General features: G+C 40.7%; 2 protein-coding genes across 3 annotated transcripts in view; one reads left to right on the top strand and one right to left on the bottom strand.

The window, feature by feature from the left end:
- Positions 1–54: 54 nt before the first annotated feature.
- Positions 55–16,260, bottom strand: UFSP2 (UFM1 specific peptidase 2). The gene is made up of 12 exons (XM_060246451.1): positions 16,043–16,260; positions 13,856–13,934; positions 13,169–13,352; positions 13,013–13,079; positions 12,347–12,504; positions 11,476–11,668; positions 10,303–10,449; positions 9,776–9,940; positions 7,952–8,076; positions 6,780–6,856; positions 4,146–4,270; positions 55–344 (listed from the first exon to the last, which is right to left on the bottom strand). The coding sequence occupies exons 1-12, from the start codon at positions 16,088–16,090 to the stop codon at positions 258–260; spliced, it is 1,455 nt and encodes a 484-aa protein (XP_060102434.1). The 5' UTR covers positions 16,091–16,260; the 3' UTR covers positions 55–257.
- A 243-nt stretch (positions 16,261–16,503) lies between these two features.
- CFAP96 (cilia and flagella associated protein 96) overlaps positions 16,504–27,680 on the top strand; it is a 14,005-nt gene continuing 2,828 nt past the window's right edge. Inside the window, exons 1-6 of one of the 2 annotated variants that reach the window (XM_060246449.1) lie at positions 16,504–16,542; positions 18,473–18,626; positions 20,717–20,936; positions 24,066–24,203; positions 24,306–24,381; positions 25,926–26,105. In XM_060246449.1, the coding sequence (XP_060102432.1) occupies positions 18,530–18,626; positions 20,717–20,936; positions 24,066–24,203; positions 24,306–24,381; positions 25,926–26,105 (711 nt within the window). In that variant the 5' untranslated portion in view covers positions 16,504–16,542; positions 18,473–18,529. Of the gene's footprint in view, positions 16,543–17,311; positions 17,390–18,472; positions 18,627–20,716; positions 20,937–24,065; positions 24,204–24,305; positions 24,382–25,925; positions 26,106–27,680 lie in introns of those variants that run through there. The other variant, XM_060246450.1, reaches the window with a different exon arrangement.

The following is a 27,680-nucleotide window of genomic DNA, read 5'->3' as shown; positions in this document are numbered from 1 at the left end:
GGAAATCTAAGGACCAGATGATAAAAGCAGAAAAACCAACTATTCAAACATGGCAATGTTTAATTCTTATTTTATTTAAAAGATCACCATATTCTTAATTGACACTCTAAAAATAGCAGAATTAACATTTATACACGACTGGGACTCTCAGTAATACAGCAGTATTTTAAGTGAAAATATGTAATCATTTCTTAGACGTGTGTACACATTTTTCTAGCTACAACAGCTCATTTTCTATGATCTTTTTAAATATACATTCAAATAGTTTTTGGACGCTGAGGTAGACACAGGTTATAATAAGCATCTTTACTCCAGAAATCCGGTCCCTTCCATCCACACCAACCCTGCATAACAGGAGAAAGGAAAGCACGGTCAGATACATCTACTATAAAGGCAGCACCACTGTACTTTGACTGTTGGACGTCTATTTATCCTAGACTTGTATTACTGGCTATTATTTTAATTGACTTTCATATTATTGTTTTTATTATTTATCAGACCTCTGTATTTATTTCTGATTGTAAATTACCAGTGCTTTTATGCCAATAAAGTAACGAATTGAATTGACCAGACTGATATTATATTAAGGCAATTTTGACACTTGATTGGGCAGTGGTTCACAATGCAATAGAAAACATGTTGAGGTCCATCAGTAAAATTAACAAGGTTAGTCAGTTCTCTGTCCATCCCAAAACATAGGCGTTCAACAGTTTTGTTTGCACGTATGTATCTGTCTTGTTATCTGTAAGTTTGTCTCAAAAGAAACTGTCACAGGATGATACTCCCCAGGATAGCGTCTACATACATGGTGGTATCTTGCACTGGGAGAAGCTATGTCTGCTGCCTTCCCTCAGCCTCTGAATGCATGTGTTTCACATGGTAAAATGCTAGCTTTGAAGGAAAGTCCAGAAAAGCAAAAGGAAATAATTGTTCATATCTCAGAGCTCCTGAAGAAGTAATCCCTGATGAATCACCTCTGAACCTATCAACAGTCAGTATGGCTAATCTCCACAAAATGGCTGAAATGGCTACTGATGTGCAAGACATCATTAATACAGAGGGAATGAGGTTGTAAATTGCACAAGCATGCTGCAACCTTTATTCCAGTCGAGTTATTTCCTGTGCTAAAGAAGAAAATTAAACTTGATGAGGCAGAATAAAGACAGTCTGACAAGCAAAAACTTCCTTTGCCTCAGTAATACAGAGTGAATTTCTATGACTCCACTTGCCATAGCAGACTTTTCTTGTTTGGAATCAAATGAGATTTACACCCTAAACTGTAAAATTATTTTCTAGATATAAAAAAGAACTTGCATTTTAAAAAAACAAGTTCACAATGTTCAATTCTGAAGAATTTAACCTGGGTCTTAATTTGGAGCTTCACAAGAAAACAATCATACTAAGGCTAATACTTTATAGGGAAACGGAGGCTATCATACTTTGTTCTCATTATGAGAAGACAACAGTCACTGGAAAAGCTGAAGGCAGCAGGAAAAGAGGAAGACCCAACATGAGATGAGTTGACTCAATCAAGGAAGCCCCAGCCTTCAGTTTGCAAGGCCTGAGCAAGGCTGTTAATGGCAGGACATTTTGGAGAATGTTAATTCACAGGATTGCCATAAGTTGGACACAACTCGATGGCACTTCTCTCACACACAAACTTTTTATGACAGCAAAGCCATACTATCAAGAAGATATCCACATCATCTGGTACAAACAATTTACCAGTAAAGGATCCAAAGAAATCTGTGTACATTCACTTGAACTAAAACAGAACCAGGCAGCTGCTGATTAATATAGAAAAGGTTGCAGAGCAGCTTTTAAACTAATCCCAGGGGGAAAGCTGACAGAAGTCAGGGAGCCTCTAGTTCATGACAAGTCAGTTCAAAGGTATTAGTGTGTAAACACTGAGGGTAACACTGATAGCAGCATAACTTGATAGTGAGGATAGGATGGTGAAGGGAGGAGGGCATGTGTGGTGAGAAAGGAGGCAAAGGCTTCTGAAGAGGGAAACATGTTACGGATAAACATCTATAACACGTTTCCCTCTCCAGCAACCCTTGCCAATGGCAAAGGTCTCCAAGCCAAAATGCGGGAGTTGGAGTGCTTAGTGTTCAATAACGATTTTAAAATAGTAGGTATGTCAGAAACATGGTTCAATGGGGAAAATCTATGAAATACAGTCATCCCTGGGTATAAGCTCTACAGGCAGGATGGTGAGGGAGGTGTTGTGCTCCACATCAAAGAAGGCATAGAATCAAATAAGTCAAAAAACATTAGGAGAAGGAATAGAAGCTATATGAGTGGAAATACTGAGCCCTAAGGCTTACTTAAAAGGGGGAGTGTACTGTTTCACCTGATCAAACGCTTTAGACTGATCTTGAGTCAGAGAAGGAAATAAGGGAGGTGACTGAAGGAGATAATATGATGCTGGGAGACATCAACTACCCTCACACTGATTGGATAAACATATAATCGAATCATGCCATAGAAACAAGATTCTGTCAGAGGATGTAGTGATGGCCACAGGAAGAGTTTTAAAAGAAGATTAGATAGCTCGATGGAAGATAGGCCTATCATGGACTATTGTGACTGAAGAGCTCTATACCCTGTTTGTTGGACCTCCAGAGGAACTGGTGCCCACTGTGTGAGACAGGGTCCTGGACTAGATAGACTACTGATCTAATCTAGCAGGGCTCTTCTTATATTTTTTATATTCTTACATAGGCAATCTATTTCTATGAGGAGGGGTGTTTTATTTGCTGGTTTGCTCTTCCAGCTCGAGAACCTTATACCTAATGGAGTGCTGCCCCAGCACTGATCTTCAGGGGAGTTATGAAGGATTACAGAGAGTATAACAAGGGAAGACTAAACAATAATGGTAATACAAGAGTCTCAGCATGCCCTTTAGATCCCAACTAAGGAGTTGTTTCTTGTTTCACTTTGAAGCAAGTGTCCTCAACTCAGCCCATTAAGGGAAATACCTAGGACCAGTTCAGAAACATCTAGCACCGAAGTATGGAAGACAGGCAAACTGGTACTTGCCACTGATAAAAAATGGTTCCAATTTTTTGAAAAGCTCTTAACATTGGGTTTCTAAGGCAAAAATGAAGACCAATTTCAACAGAATGGAACATATTCTTTAATTTAAATGTTTTCAGTTTTCCAGAAGAACAAAATGAGCAATGTGATGTGCTATACTGATGCATGGAATCAAAGTAATACTGGTCTGTCTTCCAATGTAGAATTCACATATATTTTCACCAGTTTAATAAGTCAACATGTGGATTTAAAAAACACACCAAATACAATAAAAGCTTTATTATCGTGCACTTCATTATCCAGAACACACATTTTTAATCAGCATCATCGATCCAGCAGCAAGGCAAGCCACTCCCATCAACCAACACACTCTGGAGTTTTTGGGCACACACATTCCTCACTCTTACCTCTCCTGCTGGCCAGCTTAATGCCTCCAGCCATTACTGAGCTTTTGACAGCTGGTGCTACCAGATGACATCATCTTTGGGTGTCTCCTTCCTTCAGCCTGCTCCAAGATGTCAGAAGTCAGCTACAATGAAGGGTTACAGGGCAGCTGGCCTATTTGTCTGCCTGCTATGTAAGATAGCTCTATGGTGTGTGGTGGCGGAGAAAAGAAAGGTTCCCACAAATGTCATGTGATCCATGACATTTCCAGTAGGGGGTAGTATTTGGTTGCTGTGGACTCCTTTGGGTGGGGGCAGGACAGAGAAATAAGTTTGAGTATTTAGCACAGTATGGTGTAGCAGTTAAGAGCCACAGACACTAATCTAGAGAACCGGGTTTGATTCCCTACTCCTACTCTACACAAAGCCTGCTGGGTGACCTTGGGCCAACCACAGTTCTCTCAGAACTCTCTCATCCCAGTCTACCTCACAAGGTGCCAGTTCTCAGGAGAGGAAGAGAAAGGCAATTGAAAACTGCTTTGAAACTCCTTAAGGTACAGAAAAGTGGGGTATAAAAACCTGTTCTTCTTCGTCTACATTTAATTAATCAGCAACACCCATTCCCCAAGACTGCCAGATAATAAAACTTTTCCAGCATTTTTTTCAGTAGTGAAATGAAAACTTGGGAGTATAAAACCTGGTATACAATCAGAGTCTCACCTTTTCCAGTATAACATGCAAATCCTCTGCTCCTGTGAAATGTGGGTCAAGAACCAAAAATTTTATGTGTCCTGTGATCTCATTCCATGCTACTCCTAGTATTGTGTGAGCCAAAACTCCCCCACCTGAGTTGGGAAGGATGAGAAAGAAGGAAAGATAAGATAATGAATGTGAGAAATAACATATAAGCACAACTAAAAATTGTTCTCTAAAGCCAAATAGGAAGTTTCCAAATATTTGAATATGCCTTAAGAATAAGTACAATTATTCATGAAATGCACAGCACAAAAATTTAAGACAAATGGGTGAAATAAGTTGAAATCTTATTTTGCACAAAATACACTATTATATATAGTTAATTTGAGCTCCAGTCCTAAAGACTCCCCAAGTCTGTTTTGAGCAATATGATCACACTCTCTCCTGATGAGAACACAGCATGTATGCTTTAAGTAAAAAAACCCACAACACTAAAAGACATGATAGACTATAAGAAGGATCTTCACAAAACAAAGGGAATCAGTGGTGTCTATTGTCATCCAAATACATGATTAGCATACTAAAGGAGAGTAAGAAAGAATAGAAAAGCACCATATTTACTTTCTGTGGAAGTTTGCATAAGGATACTTAAAGAATGAGATGTGGAAATTTAAGAACTTAAAAGTTTGGCTTAAAACCCAATTATTACATTACTCAGAGGAAAAATAAACCAGAATCTTATGGCACGTTAAAGACTTAAGAGATTTTATTCCACCATAAGCTTTTGTGGAGCAGAGTCCATTTGTTCAGATATATCTGAAGGTGCCAAAAGTGCCACTAGACTCCTGCTTGTTTTTCTTGTAGCACAGCTCTTCCTTTGGAATTATTAACCAGAATGACACTCCTTTTTTCCCTGGAAGAGGAAAGGCATCCTCACTGAGATATGCTTTACTCATTTTTTCCAGTAAAAAATATAATGCATGTGGGGTAACTGTGCTGTGCTATTTTTAACCCCATCCTTCCTCCAAGGAGTCAGAGCTGTGTACATGTTTCATCCTTCCTCTGTTTTATTCTTGCAAAAACCCTCTGAGAGAATATTAGGTTGACAGAGAATCACTGGCATTAGGTCACCCATTGATCTTAAAAGCGATGTGAACCCAAATCTTCCTGGTTCTAGTCTGACACACTAATTGCTACACTGTACTGGTGTAGAGCTCAATAGGAAGAGAGAAAAATTACAGGCGAAATATTTCTTTTCTATCTCTAGGCTATTTCAAAGCAATCTAAAATGACTGCTGGAGGGTGGAGGCCACAAGCATTTGAGCCCAAAGATATTTTTTTTTAAAGAATTCTGACAGGCTCAGCTTCCTGAACATTAACTGAGATTTTAAAAAATAATCATGTGCATTCTGAAGACTTGAAAATCAGCAAAATAAGGAAATGCAGTCCAGTCTTGGTATTTCTAAGTCACGGATGGAGCCATGTTAGACACTAGGAATGAACAAAAACAGAGCTCAGGGCAAGAGAGAGAGAAGACAGCAGCCTTTATTATTTAAAAATGAGTAGTCACATATATTGTGACTGGAACTGGTGGGTCAGTTTAGGCATATTTGCTGTTCCAGTGTTTATACTCAATAAAGATAGGAAAAATAAACAGCACCTCTTGCTCTAAGCAAACAGATGATCACACTGCCAAAAAAACTCCCATTAAAAATTCCTGTGGGAAGCTGCCATATCAGAAGCAAGGGCTCTAGCCTAACCTTCCCCTTTATAGGCATGGAACATTCAAAGTGGCCACAGTTTCAAGAGGATGAAGAAAGGAACATGATTCTCTTTAGCCCAAGGTAGGAATGGGCACGAAATGCAAAAATGGTGGTTCATTTTATTTAGCGATTGGTTTGGGAGGTTTAAAACTCACTGGGAGTCTTTAGCAGGCTCTCCTCCACCTGCCTGCCATGCTTGGCGAAGATTGAATTTGGAATATCCGAGTTTTAACCCCAAAGCAGTTGCCCTCAGGAAAGCTGAGCTTCAGCTCTCACTGACAACTCTTCAACTGATTCCCCACTAGGGTTGTTCTGGCATCAGAGCTCTTTCCCCCCCAACACTTCCTTCTGATTTTGCACAAGCTGCCATGGGGCTCCAACTCGCCCACCTCTTTCACGAAGCAAGCAAGTTTCTGCTTACTGTGGGAAAGAGGTGGGGCGAGTCGCAGCCCTGCAGCAGTTTATGCAAAATCGGACAGAAGTGTCGGGAGGGGGGGGGGAACAGCTCTGATGCCAGAACAAGCCTAGTGGGGAATCGGTCTTCGTGCTGTAGAATGGAAGCTCCATGATTGGCTCCCAGAGCTGTCAATCAAGTTATGGACAACTGCTGTGGGTATTACTAGGGCTCCCAGAAGTCCATCCCCAGAATTGCCTAGTGACTGACTGAATCAGCACCAGACTGTCTGGGAAAATGAACTGTAAAGACAAAACAAACGAAGCACAGTGGTCAGAAGCTGTTTGAAATGATCCACGAAATGGCCCAATTCATGTATGAATCATGATTCAGTTTGTGCCCATGCCTAGTCCAAGGTACAGAACTTCTTAAAAGTGCCAGAAAATATTTCAGGAAGATAAGTCTTGATCATGCTTATTTGTTTGATCTTAAAAGGCTTACCAATCATAACTGGTGTCCCTTCAGTTTTGAAATGATTAGCTAGTTCTCTTCCCTGAGAAGCCAGCTCAGAGCCTTGGCTGTAAGGGGGAAAAAATCATTAACATTCTCTGCAATACTACTTGGCTCATGTTACTATGAATTCACAGATTCAAGTAGCCATGAGAACGGGCTCAACATGCAAATTATCAGCAGTTCCATCCCAGAGACACTGTCACAGCCCAAGATGCTTAAAGGAACCCATTTTGCCTCCTGGAATAGAAGGATGGCAGAGGAATGCTGCCATGTCACCCACAGCACACAGCTACCAGGTTTTATTGTGCAGAAGTGTAAGGTGTTCCTTAGGTTGTATGCATCCCATATTGTATGCACTGCATTTTTCACTGCAAAACCACTTAGAACAACCTTTGGAACTTCTCAAGAGTGACATTTCTGGACTACTGTATGTTTTCCAGCACAAAAATATAATTAACTGGTGGTCGGTCTTTAGCTGTAGATATAAACACTAAAGCAAACTATATGCTGCTTCTAACACTAGCTATAAAATGACACTAGGAAATAAATCGTTTACTTGCAATCAGAAATCACTTTCACTCAGATGGCATTTATTACAATGAAAAATGTAACTGTGGTCCCGTGTGGTCCCAAATTAAACTGAACTGAATAAAATATTCTCTGCCTTTAGAGATTACCAAAATAAAATGTACTTCAGAATCAATAGATTTTTACTGGATTTTAAGTATTAGCATAACAAATTCCCAGCTTCTTTTTACAGATGCCAGCTGCAAACCTATTTTATAATATAAAAGCTGGCGACTTACCTACGTTTTAATAGTCAATAAAATTATGTACTGTGTATGGACTGGATGGATAAATCTTTCAAAAGGTTCACCAAATTTGTTTCCTATAAGCATTCAAGGTGCACAATCACACATGTATTTATTCTCACAACAATTTGCAAGGTAGGTCAGGTTAAGAATGTGTGATGAACCAAAGTTTCATGACTGAACTGCAATTTCAACTTCTGTCATCTTCTTGTTCCTGATCTTTAGCAGGCTTCCATCATCAAGTTACTCTGGTGCTACTATAGCTCCTCCTCCTCCCTTGAGGTAACCTGTTTTTGGCTGGATTCTTATCTTTGATTCAACATAATTTCCTTTAATAAACATTCTTACCTGACAAATAATATTTTTGAAGTTATCCCTAGTAGTTGGTTCAGTACAAGCTGGACTTCAATTGAACCAATCCACTGGTGCGATCCAACAAACAGCAGTGGTTTGTCTCCAACATCAACAAGAGCCTTCAAAACCACCACCACAAACAAAGAAACAGAAATAACACTCATCTAGATAGTCTATTAGTTTTTACATATACCTATCTGAAACTCTGTTACATCTGATTTTCTCAAAACCAAATAGTAAAAAGAGAAAACATTTAAATTAAATTTTTAATGTCCTTTGAAGTGGGTGGGGCTCTCACAGCAGCTGCCCTTTCAAAGACAACCCTCTGCCAGAGCTATGGCTGACCCAAGGCCATTCCAGCAGGAGCAAGTGGAGGAGTGGGGAATCAAACCCGGTTCTCCCAGACAAGAATCCACGTACTTAACCACTACACCAAACTGAGCATTTAAGGTATGAGATCACACACTGATTTAACACCAAATCTTTCCTTATCACCACAGTATAGTATCACTATTAAAATGGTGCTTAACTGTTATATGAAAAATCCACAACTGAAAGAATTTAGATTTTACCCCTTCAATATCTGAAGCCAAATTCCTTTTGATGTTGTGGAAGGATCTCTACTGTAATGCTGCTGCTTCTAAACATTTATTTAGGCCAACAGAATATCAGGCATTAAACGAAATATGTACATTATATGGACCGATCCCAAGCAGGTGTTGTATACTAATAGAGCTGAGTTAGCTCTTTGGTCTATCTAAAATTTGGCAAAGCAGAGTCATGCTGAAATTGATGCACGTTGTTCAATAGGGGGCAGAAGAGCACCAGAAAGCAGCAAGACCAGCTGTAGCAGATCCCTTGGTGGATTCCTGACTTCCTTGATGGAAAGAAAGAGAAGACCATCTTGCAGAAAGAAGAGTCCCTGATCCCCTATGCACTTTTCCTTCTGGTTGTATACTAGGGAGACTGTTGTGTTCAGAGTGCAATGGACAGAGATAGGCTGACATTGGGCACAATCCCCCTCTAGAACAGGCAAGGGCAGGCAGAAGGGAACTGCATTTGGCACAGAATGATGCATTCTAGCACCATGGATGACACAATGTGCATTTCTTAGGTGCCCTCAGCCAACAGTGGTCTCCACCTCTGCCCCACATAAAGTGGAAGGTGAAGGCAGAATTACCTGGTGAAACATGCTGCCACCTGTTTGTTCCACAGGATTGTATCCTGTTAACATCGTTCTGTTGCCATTATAGCAGGGCAAGCAATGGAAGCAGGAAGGAAAGACTTCCATTAAATGGACATGCTTCATGCTAATGTTAATATAAAAAAGCTTTAGTACTTTTAATACTAAAATGAACATTAATTTATCCCAGCGCTGACTGAGGTGTCACATCTGTGTCAGGGCTGCACTGATTCAGACTTCAGATGTGGCCTCAAACAGATGAATGCTCCTTCATATATATTTTTAAAAAATCACTGCACACAGAAAACTATGATACTGAGGGTTTAATCCTAGCAAGCCCCTATCTGCAAGCCCTTACCTATGGCCCAGACACAGGTTTACTAAACTAGATTGCCAAGTTTGGCAGAGACCAAAGCATCTTTGCCTTTCAGATCACTTCCACATCACAGAGGGCTGCAATAATGGGGCGTCACATAATGGAAACTAAAAATATCATGCCAACCCCAAATCCCCTCTTAGACGAGATTTAGCAACCATAAATGCACCCTGTAAATGAGAGTCAACCAAATCTGAATAACCAATTCCGTCAGCAGCTTTTTATTTTCAAAGGACTCAAACTTGGAAGATATCTTTACCTGCTGGATTTCCTTGTGGGTGGGTATTGTTCTCTCCGTGTATCCCTGATGCCTGAACCATGAGCATATAGTCTGCAATGACCGATAGGCACAGCCCCAGCCATTATCATCAACACGATCCTGCATATAATGATGATAACTGTATGTGCCATAAACCAAATATACCTGTGATGAGAAGAATTAAAAAGTCAGCCCAGATCAGAGGTTTCACATTATTTCTGCAAAGATAAAAAAACACTATGAGTTATAAAGACCAGAATAATTGAGTAGTCTGGAACCAAGATTCCTCTAAGAAGAGCCAGGGATGTCAAAACTGTAATGTGAACTTCTGCAAGGTGACCACCTCCAACCCCCCTTGCACTCAGTTTGGTATGAACCTACTTGTTTATTGAGTTATGTGATGGAGGTATTTCTCATTTGTTTTAAACTGATTCAATTCTAATTCTTCCTCCTAATTTTTCTGCTTCTATGGATTCAGTAACTCATTAAGCTTGAAATTAGGGTGAGAGCAGCAAAATCAAACTCACCACACCAGACTCTATGCCAGGTGGATTGAGATGTATATGTGGATTTCTGAGATAGCCATCTTTGAATGGTTCATCTGGAAAGTGATAAGCATTAGCCCGTCGAAAATAAGGTCTATCAAGTGGCAGGTTAAACCGTCCGTGCAATTCCTATAAGCAAGGCAAAAAGTAACAGTTTTGTTTTCTCATTGATTAATTTCATTATTACTTACCATATTTTTTATAACCAGAACAATTTTATTAGAGCATATTGTTCTCCACTCCAACAGCCCATGTCATATTTAAGTGACTTTTTTTTACAAGAAGTTTAGTTTAATTTACAAGAAGTTTAGTTTAATTCCACAGAGGGTTACTTCTGTAACTGTCATAGATGACTGATTAACTGAAGTGAGCGTTTAAGTATAATGTTAAATGGATCTTTAAAAAGGCAGCATAAAATATTTTACATAAATAAATAAACACACAGGGGTTTTCTTATTCTCTGGAATAAGAATTAAATGATATTCTAGATATGTTCCTCTCCTCCCTCTACCTCCTCTAATAATGTGCTGGGAAAGAAATTGTACAATGTAAGGTTATCACACTCTTGAGTTGCCCCAGCAAGAAGTAACTTATGCATAAGAGAAACTACAGAGAAACATCAAATGTGGTGATGCCCATCATATTGTGTTTTCCTACATATTGTCCAAAAGGGAGGAAAAAAGAGATCCAATCAAACTGCAGCAACAGCTTCACATTTCTCATATCTGGTTCCAACGCAAGTAACTGAGTGCTCAATAAGGAATCCTTGTGTATACATGGAATTATTTTGCACAGATAAAAAGAAGGAAAGGGAAACTAGGAAGTTACTGCACGTATGGGGCTTTCAGTTACAACTTACTACAATAGAAGTTGTGTAATGTGCCAAATGTAGAGAGAAGGATGTAGACTCTCTATTTGGGATATAGCAAAAATTAGAAAGACAGGTAAACACTGTATTGCACCTGCATGCTTATAAACAGAAACCTCCTTCAAACAATGAACACAAGAGAAATCAATGGAACTCTGTTAAAAAGCATATTTCATTCAAGACAATATAGATTAATATATTACATTATTACTGATTACTAATAAAATCCATCATACAACATATTTTGACCTACACCATCCAAGCAATGTTTCAGCATAAAGTTGTACCTGTCTGTAAGTCTCCAATTGATTGTCAGATATACCTGTAGGATATGAAACCGTTACCAAGTGTTTTTTTCCTGGTAACATGAAATGAAATTGTTCAGGCACTACAACTGATGTTCCTTTCATATATTTCAAAATGCACTTTTCCATATCAGTTAGCTGTGTGTGAATTGCATTTACTAGAAGACTTCGTACACTGCAAAACATAGAAATAACCATTTAAGCACCAGAAAATAAATACGCCATTGCAAAAATAGTACCTGTGCACACAGTGAACTGCGACTTATGTCATTCTGCTGGCTGAAGTGAATCCTTCTACATCTTCCATCTTTCCTAGCAGCCCACAAGACATTCTTGGGGGGTGGGGGAAGGGGGATAGTCATAGACAAAAAGCCACTTGGGGTCTTACCCTCTCCTATTAGCAGAACAATATTTATTCACTTTATTTATTCCCTGCCTTGAAGTAGTTGCTATGATCTGTTCCCACATACCACAGGTTTTCCCCAAGTGGACTTTCAGTTTATCTCCAAGTGTATAGCTTCTATCCACAACTATGCTTGCCAGTGTTTACAAGGGGCCACCACAAGACCTTAAACATAACCATCACACAAACCTTTAAAATGTACACAGCCTTCATCTCCTTCCTTCAACTTTACAAACATGCAACTGACTCAACAATATTGAAACTACTTCTTTATAGTCTTTTTGCTTTTTTGAGTGACAAAGTTACAACTTACTCAGAATATACCACTTTATATTTATGAATGTTATAGATATAAAGTTGTATACCATTGCATGCAGAAAGTACAATCTTACAATAGAAAAAAGTTAAAGAAAACTAATACATAAATTCTTGTAGATCTGATCTACTTACTTCCGCCATGGTTCTTCTGGAGACACAGAGACAACAGCATCAACCGGCAAGGTCATACTTATGTAGTGATGCTCCCTGTTCTCTCTTTCAATAATTGGAGCCAGGGCTTCCAGCATAGTTGTCATTTCCAGCATAAGATCTATATTTACTATAGGCTGCTACAAAATAAATAAAAAATAAAGACATAAATGTACTGTGTGAAAACGACAAAACAAAAGAGAAATTAAATAAAATAAAGATGATGGAGAGAAACAAAAAGTGAATGAATATCAAGAACTTTCACAGATGGCCAAAAGCTGAGAAAAGTCAAAAGCACAGCCCTGAGACCCACTGAGGCAGAAAATAAACTCTTAAAATGTGATTGACTGCTGAATTTGTATAACTTTGTAGTAGCACTGCAGAAGTACTATGCTGCAAGCAGGTGTGATGAGGAGAAATGTTTACTTTCTGAAAGACAACAACTGCATATTTGAATTTGTAAAGAGATTTATTATTTGGATTTATATCCCACCCTTTCCTGCATGCAGGGCTCAGTAAATATAAATCTGTAAATATCAACTTCTGCACATGTGTTTTATTAAAAATGTCCCGATCATTTCCATTTTAAGAAACATTTTTTTCCATACTCATCTCTACAAAGCCATGGTAAGGAAAAGTAATATCTACCAAGTCTTGCAACTTTTTATCCTTCTTTTTCAAAAACCTGCGTTTAGTCTCATCTTCTTGTTCAAATCTGGAAAATGGCAGAAAAACAACACTGTAAGGTATTTATATACTACTGAAAAACCCAGCTGCATTCTTATATTTTCCAGCTATACTCACTGAATAAACCGTAGTATCTCCTTACAAGCAGAGTCATCGGTAAGTTCTGATGCAATTGAATTTGTTCCACTGTTTGGCCATAGATACACTGAGCTATGGCAGATCCTAAACACCAGCACATCTGAAGCCAGTTTGGCTGAAAGGTCACTGAAAACATATTTTAGTGCCTGTTTTGTTGAAGAATCTGAAATTTTAAAAAGATAGATTGTAAAGGGATTTCAGAAAAAAAACAGAAAATCACTGCTCATTCTGTTCATTGACAGGCCAGAACAAGAAACAGTACTTTGGGGTTTAGATAAACATTATGAACATCATTCATACTAAAAGAACAGCAAAGCAATGACACAAATTGCCTGGGGAAGTTTTTCAATCACCTACTACTTGAACTTTTCAACATCGCATTTGCATCCATCTCTGGGGCATTTAAATACTGTAATAAGATCAAAGGCTAAGCACTGGTGGGGAACACTTAAAGCCACTGCTCTGTTGGTATAGGAGCTGAGTTCCAAACCAAGCACCTGTGTTGTACTCCTGCCTCTGAACTGGAAGTATTAAAATTCCTTTACTTACACTAGTCTGGTTAAGATGGCTAAGGTCTTGCTGACACAATGAATGCAGAGCCTCTACAAATTTGTAAAGTCACTTCAGAAAAATTACTAACATTATAATGTAGATTTACAGACATACCATCCGTAGCAGCTAGCTGAAATGCCAGGTCCAAGCCTCCTCTTATTCTAAAGAGTATATCCATAGTTTCCAAGATAACCTATAAGGCAGGAAAATACAGTTGGAGCTTAATGTGAATTGAAATGCTGCTGCTTTAGCTTTAAAAAATTTGCATGTTGCCATGGGAACAAAGAATGGTCCCCACATTCTGGCAAACTAGTCCTCAAACCTATTCCTTGCTCTTTCTGCATAGCAATGAACTGTGTCTTCTCTCTTTTATATAGATTTGGTTTTATTGATGTTATTGACTTGGATTCTGTTACTGTTATGTTTTATTGATATTATTGGGGGGGCTGTTTTCATGTTTCTGAGGATTTTCTTTTATTGTTGCGAGCAGCTTCATGAGGCAGCATAAACATTTTAAAAATAAAATGAATGAAGACAATCGTACACTCTCTTTTACTAGGGGTCTGCCAGTATGCTGGAGCATCTGCAGAGGAATAGGACTGGTCTCCAAGATACTTTATAAGAGACAAGATACAATTCTACCATCCAATAATCTTGTATACATTTATTTGTAATCTTGTATAATTTATTTGCTGATTTCAAACAGGAATTTGCTTCAAATTAAAGCCATTTAGGATTGCAATAATGTTTCCTCAGATATAGGCCCCACTGGGCTCAAAGGAATTTACTTCCTAGTAACTGTGCTTAGATTCTGATTGTATGCAAGTTTTACTATAACCCCACTGCAAGTTCAGCAGAATTTAGCTCTAAGTGTGCAAAAGTCTGCTTCTATGTCAACAAAGGGGGGGGGGGGGGACGAAGGGTGGTCTAATGGATCAAACAAGCCCAGGTTCCAAGCCTTCAGAGCCATTCATACTCTCTCAGTCTAACCTACCTCACAGAACATAGTTTGAGTCCAGTGGCACTTTAAGACCAAAAAAGTTTCATTCAAGGTATACGCTTTCATGTGGGTTTGAGGAACCCACTTCTACAGATACATTGCAATGGAAATTACAGTCCATACATATAGGTAGAGGCTGAGCAGCAAATTAGCATACAGCACAATAAAGGTGTTTAACAGATGCAAGGACCAAACTGGAAGAGCAAGCTTAGTTTATATGGTCATCATTTGTTTGGGTTTAATTCTGGGGAGGTACACAGTGAAGAAAATAAATCAAAATTGGAGATTGATGGGCAGATGTACCCTTCTTAACTTTGAATAAAACTTTGTTGGTTTGAAGGTGCCACTGGACTCAAACTTTGTTCTGCTGCTTCAGACCAAAGCGGCTACCCACCTGAATCTATCTCACAGGGTTGCTGCTAAGACAAAACAAATGAAGTTGAACCATGTCACAAAGGCAGAATAAAAACGTACCAATTATGTTTCAGGACACAATACTACTAATAATAGCTTTCTCCAAAACAGCACGTTCGGGGGGGGGGGGGGGGGACCACGCTATAGGTATGTATAATGATAGTACATTTATTATCCATTAAAACAATTTAGAAGTTTCTTGATAATTTTTTTTTGTATGCTTAGCAGTGAACATCCAGCAGATCCGTGGAACTCAAAGTTTAGCTCACCATCTTGTGCCACTTTGGTCATTCCTTAACGATTAATTATACTTCTATCATTGTTGTTTGGGTGGAATTTTTTCCCCACATAAATGTTCACTTTATTGGTATTCTTAACAGCATTACATATATTGCAATATACATATTATTACAGTAGTTGTGTTAATACAGGCATACAATCCAGTTTTTAAAAATTATAATTTTGACTAATAATTTTGTTGCTTAAGTTACATCGACAAGAAGACTATCAAAAATAAATTAACTTCCTATAATAGTGGCTTCTAGGGATAATACCATTTTCTGGGGGATTTTTTGTTTGCATCTTACAACGGAAGCACTTAGCAGCTGCAAAAGTATGGGCGGGCCGGGAGGGACTACGCTTATGGATCCTACCGGGCCCTGGAGGAGGGCCTGTTGTGGCCTCCGAGCTCCACAGATGACCGTCCCTCTTAAGCCAGCCAAAAGTAACACGACGCCCGGCAAAGGAGACTCCTTCAGACGCTCCCTCTGACTGCATGGAGCTTCCCTCGACCCCTTGCGCTAAAAATAAGGCAGAAGGAAGGGAGCACCGGCGTTCCCTTCCTCGTCCCCCAAGAGGGCGGTGAAAGAAAAGGCTGTCCCACTTACAACATCTGTCAGCGGCACACTGAGGAGAGGCGCGCCGGGCAGCTGCATACTCCCCTGCCTCAGGCGAGGCCAAGGCGGCTTCCCCGCGCGTGCCCCAACCAACTGACGCCGCTCTCTGGTGCAGCGGCGGCGCGCGGGGGTGCTCTCCCTCCGCGTCAAATGATTTAAATGGTTAAAATGATATCGAAGAGTGGATAGACGTTCAAAACTACATTTCCCGTCGTGCATCTCTCTCGTCGCGCAGTTCTATGGTCTTCTCCCGGGCTGTACCAAATATTCACAGGAGAGTGGGGGGGAGAACGTAGAACCCCCCTTTTTGTTTAGCGTTTGGGCTTTTCCGAATCCAGGGCAACTTGACGCCAACAAACACTCGCGCCGGCAAAGATGCTTCGCTGAAGAATCGCCTGGGAGTGACGAGGGGGCGGCGGTTGTTTTGGGACTTTATATGACTCGCTCTTGCTGGGGAAAGGAAGGGGCGAGTGGATTCGTCAAAGGCTCCAGTAAAGTAGGTGAAACTGAGAAATCCCTCAAACCCAAAACAATCTAACACCATTTGAGATTAAGGCTTGTTTTTAATTCATAAAACATCTTGGGTTTCTTTAATATTATGGCATAGCTAAGAGATACAATTGCTTGCAATGTAGTTCTTATAAAGCCTCCCTAGTTCCCATGGTGGGACTTCGGTATCGTGCAAACAGAAGCCTTCAGGTTTTGCATTTGGGAACAAGGCTCCCCCACCCCTTTGATGGAATCAGTCCTAGAGATAATCTCATCTACCTGGTACCCTACTAAAGAAACACTTTTTCAGAATCTCTGAAGACATATATTAAAGTCCTGAACACAAGCCTGGCTTGTTGGTTTTAACAATTGAGGAGCAAGTGGTATTTGATAAATCTGGCAAAATCAGTCACCTTAAGACTATTTGGTCTTTTTTTTTTTTTGTAAACTGTGCCCCTCTTTTCAGTGGAAGAATTCCATTGAATAGACAAAACATAATATAATTGCAGATCATTATAAAGAAATAGCTAATCAATCAATAAAAGCTTTAATTTTTTTATTTTTCTTGTATGTTACAAGCTTGAATTCTAAACTGGTTACTGAAACTTGAAAAAATATATTTTAAAGATCACTAATAATGATAATACTTGACATGTCTAGCACAGGGAAGTATTTTTTTTTTTTAACATCCAGCCTAATTTTAAAAAAAAAACTGAAAACCTGGAGAGCTTGTGTATTGTTTTGTTTCCTAACTCCTTTTGGGAAGCTCTTCTCACTCCAGATACACAAGGGCTGGTGCAGGTTAAACAATAGAGGGGATGACAACCCATCATGCTCAGAGGTGTACTGGTAATCAAAAGGATTGTGTTATAGCTGTATTTTGTTGTTTGTGTGTGTATGAGTGCGCAGGTCATGCAACAGCCATGTGGCTCTTTTGTTTGACAAGAATTCCCAGTGTGGCTCTCAAGATCAGTGGCTTGAAGCTACATTTCGATACAGCCTTCTGGTTAAATGGTTTATTTTGGAGTGATCATATTGTGGACCACTGAAGACAGTCCAGCAGTTCAGCTACCTGGGGTGCATCATCTCCTCAGATGCCAAGATTGACAAGGAGATCGACAACAGGCTGGCAAAGGCAAACCGTGCATTTGGCCGACTGCACAAAAGAGTGTGGAGCAACCAGCACCCGAAAAAAGGCACAAAGATCAATGTTTACAAAGCAGTTGTGATGACAACCCTCATCTACGGCTCCGAATCGTGGGTTTTATACCGTCATCACCTGCGACTCCTTGAGTGCTTTCATCAGCGCTGCCTTCGCACCATCCTCAACATCCACTGGAGTGACTTTGTGACCAACACTGAAGTCCTCAAGAGGGCGGAGGTTACAAGCATTGAAGCACTGCTGTTGAAGACGCAGCTGCGCTGGGCAGGGCATATTTCTAGGATGGAAAACCACCGCCTTCCCAAGATTGCTCTGTATGGCGAACTTTCCACCGGCCATCGAAATAGAGGGGCACCAAAGAAGAGGTACAAGGACTCCTTGAAGAAATCCCTTGGCACCTGTCGCATCAACCATCACCAGTGGTCTGACCTAGCCTCAGATCGCAAAGCATGGAGGCACACCATCCACCAGGCTGTCTCTTCCTTTGAGAACGCACGCATAGCTGGTCTTGAGGACAAAAGGAGATTGAGGAAGAATCGCACTGCTACAGCACCAACCCCAAATCAGACTTTTCCCTGCAGCCACTGTGGCCGGATCTGCCTGTCCCGCATTGGTCTTGTCAGCCACCAGCGAGCCTGCAGCAGACGTGGACTACTGCACCCTTCTTAAATCTTCGTTCGCGAAGTCAAGCCGAGAGAGAGAGAGAGATATTGTGGAGTAAGTAGGTTGAAGACTGAAATCTGTGTTTTGATTCTGATGCTTCTTTCTAGGGATCATAACGCTCCTGCCCATTTGCTAGAGGGATAGGTTATCACACAGCATCAGCCATGCCTACAGAAGGGAAATCGGATATGGAGAGGATTGGCCTCTTTAGTGAAATGGAATATATTACAATCGGGGATAAATATGTCTCACCCTTTAACCGTACGTATACTTCTTTTGATATTTCCATCATTGTGCATAGAGCTGTTTTAATTTTTTTGTTTTTGTTTTTTGAAACAATTTGTAGAAAATGGTTAAAATATTTTAAATATTAAGCAATCATATTTCAAATTATTCCATTAGCAGATTGGATTTTTTAAAAAAGATTGCTTCATGTATGATTCTTCACTGGTAAATAAACATGCAGAATCAAAGTCAATAGATGAACTTGTAAAAGTTGTGCCAGTGGGTAGGATCCTACTAGTTTTCCTGATAGGAAATTGAGGGGGAGGGGCTCGTTTTGACCACCAACAGCCCATGGTGGAGTCTTGTAACTGGGCAGCTACCAGTGCATAGTTGCCCTAAGTCAAGAGTTGTCAGATATCCCCCAAAGGGACATCTGTAAGAAATGATCATGGAACTCACTTGAACAGATGCCACATAGAACAAGGGTTGCAGTGAGAAGGGGAAGTGGGCAAAATCAAGCAGCAAAGGTGGTGCAGTAATCCAGCATTATCAGGACGTTGTGCTGGTATTGAAGCATGACTTGATGTCACACTGCTGGCAATGGCCTCCATTGCCTGATGCATCAGAGAACTGCATGCACAGATGGCTGGGAGAAGTGGAATGATGGGACTAGGATTAGTTTAGCCCCATCACACTAGGCCAGCTACAACCCATGTGCCTGATACATTGTCAGGGAATTGTGACTGGCAAGCAGAATAGGCTTATATCATTTGCTACATGAAAGATGCCATTATAGCTCTGCACTGTTGCTGTGCCCCCTGCAGTTTTGGTGAGGCAGTCCATTTCCCTCTGGTCGCTTTTCTTGCAAAAGTATTTAGGTTGCAGGCAATCCCAGCATAAGTCATTATGACAAACATGTTGCGTTAAACAACAGTAGCCTTCAACTGAACCCAGGTTCTCTTAGTGGATACTTTGCCTGCTCTGCTACTTCACCAGCAATTCCTCCCAAGTCCATTTTGACCCACATGTTGTGTGAAGTCCCTTCTTCAGACTCTGTGCTGGGGAAACTTTTTGTCCCTATGAATTCGTCTCCCAGATTATGTGATAGTAGCCCATGTTCTCAACATTTTTTTGCCAATGTGAACAACTAGTGGTGCTGGTAATTTCCAAATAGATGATTAATTGTACACATAAATGCCACTTTCATTATGTAGTGTTGCTAGCAGTGGTCACAGGCTCAAAGCTGGCTGTGTTGCATCCAGCAAATTATTCGGATTCTTGGTCCAAGGACTTTCAAACTATTGGCCATCTGGGGTGGTGGTAAAGAGTTTCTGATGCTGTTTCCTTAAAATGCTGAAAGGAGAACTGAAAAACAGAAACAATGTAATACCTTTTATTAGTACCAATCAAAATGACACAAAACAGTGTGCAAGATTTTCTGGAGAACTTGAAAGTGTGCACACTGTTTGAGTTCCTTTTGGTTGATCCTAATAAAACTATATGGCTTTATTAGAGGATTTTGCTTTGGACCTACTACAATTTCTTGACATCCCAAGGAGAAGTGGACCAGAGGCCTTGAACTCAGACTTTTGCATACCTATGCTGTGTCTCCTTTGGAAGGTAAATTAGTATTTTTTGCCTATCTGCTGTGATATGTGCTTTTCTTTGTGGCCTTCCCAGCAGCTGAGCAGCAGCAGGAAGTGACTTTAAGTTTCCATCAGCATGAGGTGAGTGTCTGAAAGCAAGAAGTGTGGAAGTAGAGATACATAAATCTAGGGCTTTTTTTTGTACCTGGAACTCCTTTGCATATTAGGCCACATATCCCTGATGCAGCCAATCCTCCTGGAGCTTACAGTAGGCCCTGTATTAAGAGCCCTGTAAGCACTTGGAGGACTGGCTACATCAGGGAAGTGTGGCCTAATATGCAAATGAGTTCCTGCTACAAAAAAGCCCTGCATAAATCCATAATAGTAGAAAAGAGTAAGTCCAGTAGCACCAATAAAGACTAACAAATGTGTGGTAGGGTATAAGCTACTGCTCACTTCTTTAGATACCAAATCCATAATGATAAGCAAAAGTCGGGTGGACCCTTGGGCCACTAGTGACAGCACCTACTCGTTTTCAAGGCCCTTTTAACGAAGCTGCAAGCAAGAACAGGCAAATGCTGCCAGGGGGTGAAAAAGAGAAGTCCGCTCTCCAAGCGGGTTACTTTGACCCTGTGTATGGAAGAATTTTTGAAGGTGAAAGTTATTCAAACCCCGTGCAGCTACGGAGAAGATATCGAATCGCAGAGTCCAAGAAAAACTTGAGCAAACCTTTCCTTCCCAGTAATGGAGAGAAAATGCCGTAAGTTCAGGGGAAAAGGTGTGAAAGTTGGATGTTGCCATAAAAAGCTGGCAAGAGGGTTTTTTAAAAAAAGTCTGATGAATTAAACTTTATTCCTAATCTTTATAGAAAGCCTCTGATTCCACTGCCACTGATACCCTTCACACCAACTCCAACGTATTTCCTTCTATGAGAGGGGAATGCTCAGCCACTGTAAATGGAAGATATCCATGGATGCATGGAGCATTTCTTTCTCATAAAGGTTGTGTGCATGGGGCTCTGGATCATGGGCAAAGGTCTCTATATGACTGTTTAGCATCCTGAAACATGGATCCTGCTATGTAGAGAGCCAGTTTGGTGTAGCGGTTAAGTGCGTGGACTCTTATCTGGGAGAACCAGGTTTGATTCCCCACTCCTCCACTTGCAACTGCTGCAATGGCCTTGGATCAGCCATAGCTCTTGTAGGAGTTGTCCTTGAAAGGGCAACTGCTGTAAGAGTCCTCTCAGCCCCACCTACCAACAGGGTGTCTGTTGTGGGAAGGGGTGAAGGTAAAGGAGATTGTCACTGCTCTGAGACTGAGATTCAGAGTATAGGGTGGGATATAAATCCAATATCATCATCATCTTCTTAATGTTTATGTTATTTATTGTGTCATGTTAAGACTTACGATTTTCTGCTGTTCTGTTTTTGGATTTCTAGTTGGTTCTATGGCCCTAATCCTATTGCTTTGTTTATTGAATACACTATCCTGTTGATTATACTGACTGTGTACTCTGTGTAACCTGCCTTGAGTCCAAGTGAGAAAGGCATATAAATGACATAAATAAATAAAATAATAAATATCGTTATGAAACTGAGGTGGGAGGTCCTACAAGAAAGTATGTCTTGGCCTGAGAGCAAATTAGTATGTGAACAATTAATTTCTGCTAGGAAAAGCCACCACAAAGTGACTTTTTGCTATTTTTATTTTCCTAGCTGCTTGTTCTAGCTCACACTTACAAACCCCACCCCCCATCTATGGGGAAATTTGAACAATGTAACAAGAAATACAATGCTGTTTTTTTTTCCTGTGGTCACATTTCTTATGGTTGGATCTTGATTTTGTTAGGTCATAAGGCATTTATGAGAAGGAGGAGACACAGAAGAATATTAGAGAACTGTCACTAGACACTTGTTGATTAAATTAACTATATTTAAATAAACTAACAAAATGGATTCTTAGGAATTTTAAGACACAACTGCTTTCACCATCCCAAAGAACCTCTGATTTTTTTCCCCATAAGTATCATCAGTTCTCAGCATTTCTCCTTTACTGCCTCAACCAGGGTTGGTTCGGCAGCTAAGCCAACTGCTTGGGGCAGCATAATCCCAGGGGCACAGTGGAATAAGAACATAAGATCATAAGAGAAGTCATGTTGGATCAGGCCAATTGTTCATCCAGTCCAACGCTCTGTGTCACACAGTGGCCAAAAAACCCAGGAGGTCCATCAGTGGGGCCATGACACTAGGAGCCCTCCCACTGTGCCCTTCCACAGCACCAAGAATACGGAGCATCACTTGCCCCAGACAGAAGAACATAAGAGAAGCCATGTTGGGTCAGGCCAATGGCCCATCCAGTTGAACACTGTTTCACACACTGACCAAAGAAACCAGGTGCCATCAGGAGGTCCACCAGTGGGGCCAGGACACCAGAAGCCCTCCCACTGTGCGCCCCCCCCCCAGCACCAAGAATACAGAGCATCACTGCCCCAGACAGAGAGTTCCAACAATATGCTGTGGCTTATAGCCATTGATGGATCTCTGCTCCAGATGTTGATCCAATCCCCTCTTGAAAGGCTAACTCAGGAGAACCATGACAGGGGTGGGGGGGTGGGGAAAGAAAGCAATCAGGGAAGAAGCGTGGGGTGCTGGTGACTGTCAGACCAGGAGCTGGGTGACTCTGGGCCAGTCCAGCATGTTCAACCCAAGCAGGATTCCTGGGTGGCTCAAATGAAGGAGCCCATCACTCGGGGACACTCAAGGAACTTGACAGGCAAGACTCAGGACAGGCAAAAGGGAGCATTTTACCCATCCAGATAATGATGCTTAACCCCACCCCCCCGCTGCCACTGCCCTGTAAACCTCCTGCGGCCTCAGTTCCTGGGTACCTGCTATTGCCAGCCAGGTTCAAGCCAAGTGTTGCCATAGGGACTTGGCTTGGACTCCTTTTGGGCCAAGGAGGAGAAATGCATGTGTGTGTCTTGCTGGGAGGAACCAAGTCCTGGTGTCAGCTGTCCTTCCGTACCCTGAATTCACACCCCCAACCCTGGTAGCCTCCATCCTAGGCTATGAACTTGAGCAACACCATCTTCTGGTATCTTGAAGACCATTCTTATACCTCTATCAACTCCTTTTTCTCTGGGATCTCCTCATCCAGTGGTGAAAGAATATAGGTGGACTATTTTCCTAGAAAAAGAGGTTCCAAAACTCTCAACAGGGAAATGAAGGAGAAACACATAGGTGCTCCTCATGAACTTTTAAACATTTTTTTAGAATTTTGTCCCACAAAGAGGTTTTAGAACTCTGTTCTGCTGCATTCCCCCAGAAAAAAAGCCCTGGGTGAAGAAAGGGCAAATCTTTTCTACCCTATTAGCACATGTGCCACTACGGCACACACACCTTTCCAAAGCAGGATTCTCATTTTAAATACTTTTCTAACAGCTTTCTTAAATTCCTCATTTATATCTGTTTGCATACCCATAAATGGATATTTCCATTTGAATGGATGTAATCTGAGAATTCAACTATGAAAGCTCAGCATGTGAAAGAAAGAGGGAAAAACAAAGAAAGATGAAGCAGTGAGAATGGGATGTCTGTTGTTTTGCACTTCCATAGACTAATTTAGACACTGACAGATGAAGAATGAATCACTGGTCTTATGTTGTCTGTGTGTTCTTCCATTATTAACAAAGAAAATGCCCCCAAAATATTAACCAAAATAATGATGAAATGTAATCAGCCAAATGTTGGCCTATGCAAAAATCCATATATTTTTCTATATCCTAATGTGATTATTTCAGTTCTTATTTCTAATGTAAGCAAACAAGCATCTTGTATCAGTACAGCAGACAGCACATGCAGCAAAAGAAATAACGTGTTTTTTCTCTCAGTTGTGGCATAGGAACCTATTATGGAACCATCGGGGGCCCATGCCCCTTCTTTAGCGTACAGAAGAAGGACAAAACTGCCTATGTGCCACCTGGCAAGAATCTATACACCAATCCAGGAAAGAAAGGAACTGGCTATGGGTAAACTATCGTACCTACTAAATTGCAGTTTGTGATCTATTTTTTAAACTTTGAAAACTGTCAGATATCAGCATCAACTGCTGTTTCATTTTATCTATCCAGGTATCCAAATCTTACAATAGGTAAACCATACTCACATGCAGTTGAATTATATGACATGGGAAGATTAACTTTTAAGGTAAAATTCTATTGGATTATTTCTATTTAATGATTACCGCTATGTAGACAGTATATCCCCCCTTCAGATTATTAGATTTTACCTGACTGTACACCTGCACAGTTGTATATGAATTCTTTGATTTCTAAAGAATATATTGTTCGATATATTTGCAGAATCACAGAAGTGAATTGCTGAAAGGCATATGTTCAACTATATACATGTAATTTAACTAGTAAGGTTTACAGAACAGTAATTAACAACAATAAGCAGTAATAAATAACTATCTTGTGCCACCGATACATTAAGGAAGTCTGTCCTTTTACTGTCTTTTACTCTGAGGCTGATTCTGTACATCTTAAAAGTATTATAAGATGTCCTGCAGAGAAGAGTGAGTGCATATGAGGCTGCATACATCTGAATTTTTAACCTCAACCTGCCCTGAACCATGTGGCATAGAAGTCTGGCCTCACCCATATATGTTTGAGCTTGTTTTATTCCTTTTTTTAAAAAGTATAATTTTTTATCGAAACAAGACGCAAAGGGTACAAATTCCAAATAAATAGACTCACTAGAAATGTTACACATACAGTTGTCTTCCTAATACAGTTATGAAACTTTACGTCCCTCTGGGGAGAAAAAGTGGCCTGAAAAGTTCACATTTTACAGAGCTAGGCTACATAAGGACAGATAGGAGAATCAGCAATCCTTGGCTGAACCATCGTCAAAGGAGCCCACCTTTTTTTGTTCTCAGAGAGGCCCACTGCTGTTTGCTAGATGGCTGGCACTTATAACGAACGCTAAACTGATGTGTTTTTGTTAGGCAGATTCTACCTTATTCTTAGCAGGGGGATCTTTGGGCCTTCCTGGGCTCTTCTGCCACGTGTGTTTTGCATGTGAGGAGCAATGACATCACTCAGAAGTGATGTCATCATGCCACCAACTTTGCACAGTGACCCTCTAGTTTTTTGGGCAAAACTCTATGGTTTGAGCCCAAATTTACCGTAGAGTTTTGCTCCCAAACTAGAGTGTCACCATACAGTGTCAGCAACATGATGATGTCATTTCTTGGTGATGTCATCAGACTGCATTCCAAGGCATTTGTGGGTGGGGAGGATTGCACAGAAGTAGGGGAACACCCACCTGGACAGGGGACTTGTTAAGGGAACAGTGACAACAGGGGGGGGAGGGGAAATTCATGCTTTCAGTGCTATATCCCTACCACTTCATAGAAGTACATATCTCTTCCCCATATAGCTGTTTGGAATTATACCCCATGTGAAACTATGGCAAGGAGGTACAAATGTGGGGCTTACAAATTCTCATCACCGCTTCTGAGTATAGCAAACTCTTCATAAATTATTTTCATTAGGAAAGAACGACTGTTCTGTTACTTGCTTTCTACAGCTTTTCCCTTGGAATGTGCATGACACATATTTTGCATGAGGAGTCTGTTACATACACCCGTTTCCTTTCATTTAACCTCTTTTCATATTATTTCTTCAATAAAACTAACCTGAATTTAATATATGTAGTGTAATTTCTTCCAACTCTGGTTTTCATAGAAAATGTCTGAAGAACACCACCGGCTGCTGAAAGGTGGACCTTTCAAATTGAACCTTTATCCCCGAGAGTATTTTGATTTGAATCCTTACCATGATGAAGGACCGATGCCACCACCAAAGAAACCACCCACACAAGTACCAATTCATGTTGCCTTTAAACCAAGTTCTCCAGGAAAGAAAGTAAGATTGTTCCCCAAAATTCCAATCAAATCTCTTCTTCATTTATCTTATAGAAGGCTATTTAAAAAAAAAAACATTAGTTTTTTTAACATTGCAAGTTTTTTCCATTTAGCTAGGTAAATAAAACAGCTATAAATGAGTATTGATTGCGTGTTCCAAAATGTAAATTTAAAAATGTTATGGTTCAAATTAATTATTTTAGTTACAATGGTAGTTAGGATGAAGGAAGTTTGAGATCAGGAGAATATCAATTTACAAAAGAAAGTTTTGTAATGAAACAATCTAGCTTGCCTAAACCTATAGGCAGTCTACTTTAATGTCTAAGCTTTTCCATCAGTGTTCTAGTGTGGACCCAAAGCAGCTTCCATTCTTCTCTTCTTCTGCATTTTATCCTCACAGCAACCTGGTGAAGAAGGCTAGACTGAGAGTATGTGACTGGCCCATGGTCAGTCACTGTGGTTCCTTGGGCACAGTGGGGATTCAAACCTGAGTCTCCTAGATTCTTCTCCTACACTCTAACCACTACACCACATGCTATAAAGATGGGCATGAACTGGGAAAATATGGTTCATTTTAGTTCATGGCATGCCTGGTTCATGAGATACAACTGTCATAAACTTTTAAGACATAAACGAACCAGTGAGGTTTGTCAGGTTTGTGATATGGTAAAATGCCCCCCCCCCCCCCACACTGTATACTAGAGACACCAAACTCACAGGATTTCTGGCTGACTCTCCTCTACGTGCCCTCCAAGTTCAGTGAGGATTAGATGTATGGGTCTAAATTAAGGCCTCCAAAAGAAGGTGCCTTCATCCTCTATTTGTTTCCAATGGAGGGGATAAAAAACAAAAACAAAAAAGCAAGGGCGGTAGAAGCCCAGCAGAACAGAATCAAAGTCCCAGAGAATCTCAGCAGTACAAATTGAAAGTGGAGATATTTTTGCAAGGCCAGCAGAACCAGTACAATGTACTAGTGCCCAGCAGAACCCACTGCCAATGTGGCAGTGCCAGCTCAACCACAATCCAAGCAAGGAGGTGCATTTTTGTAAGCCCAGCAGAACCAGTACAATGTACCGAGTACCTAGCAGTACCAGTGCAATCACAGAATGTCCTGCAGAACACTTTGTGGAGGTTGGTTGAGCAGCCTTCACAAAGGCAGGTGGAGGGAAGGGAGCGCTTTGTGGAGGTTGCCTGAGGCTCGAGCAGCCTTCGCAAAGGCGGGGGGGAGGGAGGGAGCGACATCATAATGATGTCATCGGCGTGGTGGGGGTGAAGGAGCAACATCTTGCCTGGGGTGCTGGAAAGTCCAGCACCGGGCCTGTCACTATGCCATGCCACCCAGCCCTCATTTAACCAGCAGCATTTGTGAAGTGTTACATTTTTCAACGGTGACTTTGTGGAGCTTATGGTGTCCCTCCTGCTAAATTCCTGTTTGTTGCCCCACTGGGATTTATTATCTCTATTAGTGACATCATGAATCTCAGGCCTACAAAACAGTTTTCATCAGTAAGCTTGACTGTAATCAATGAGGCTAATTATGATATTCGGAATCATAGGCTTAAAATATTCTCATGAG

Source organism: Heteronotia binoei, chromosome 9 (genome assembly GCF_032191835.1).
Source record: "Heteronotia binoei isolate CCM8104 ecotype False Entrance Well chromosome 9, APGP_CSIRO_Hbin_v1, whole genome shotgun sequence".
In the NCBI taxonomy this organism is placed as follows: domain Eukaryota; kingdom Metazoa; phylum Chordata; class Lepidosauria; order Squamata; family Gekkonidae; genus Heteronotia; species Heteronotia binoei.
Note: the sequence above shows the minus strand (reverse complement) of the source record. Positions and strands in the feature narration are given on the sequence as shown.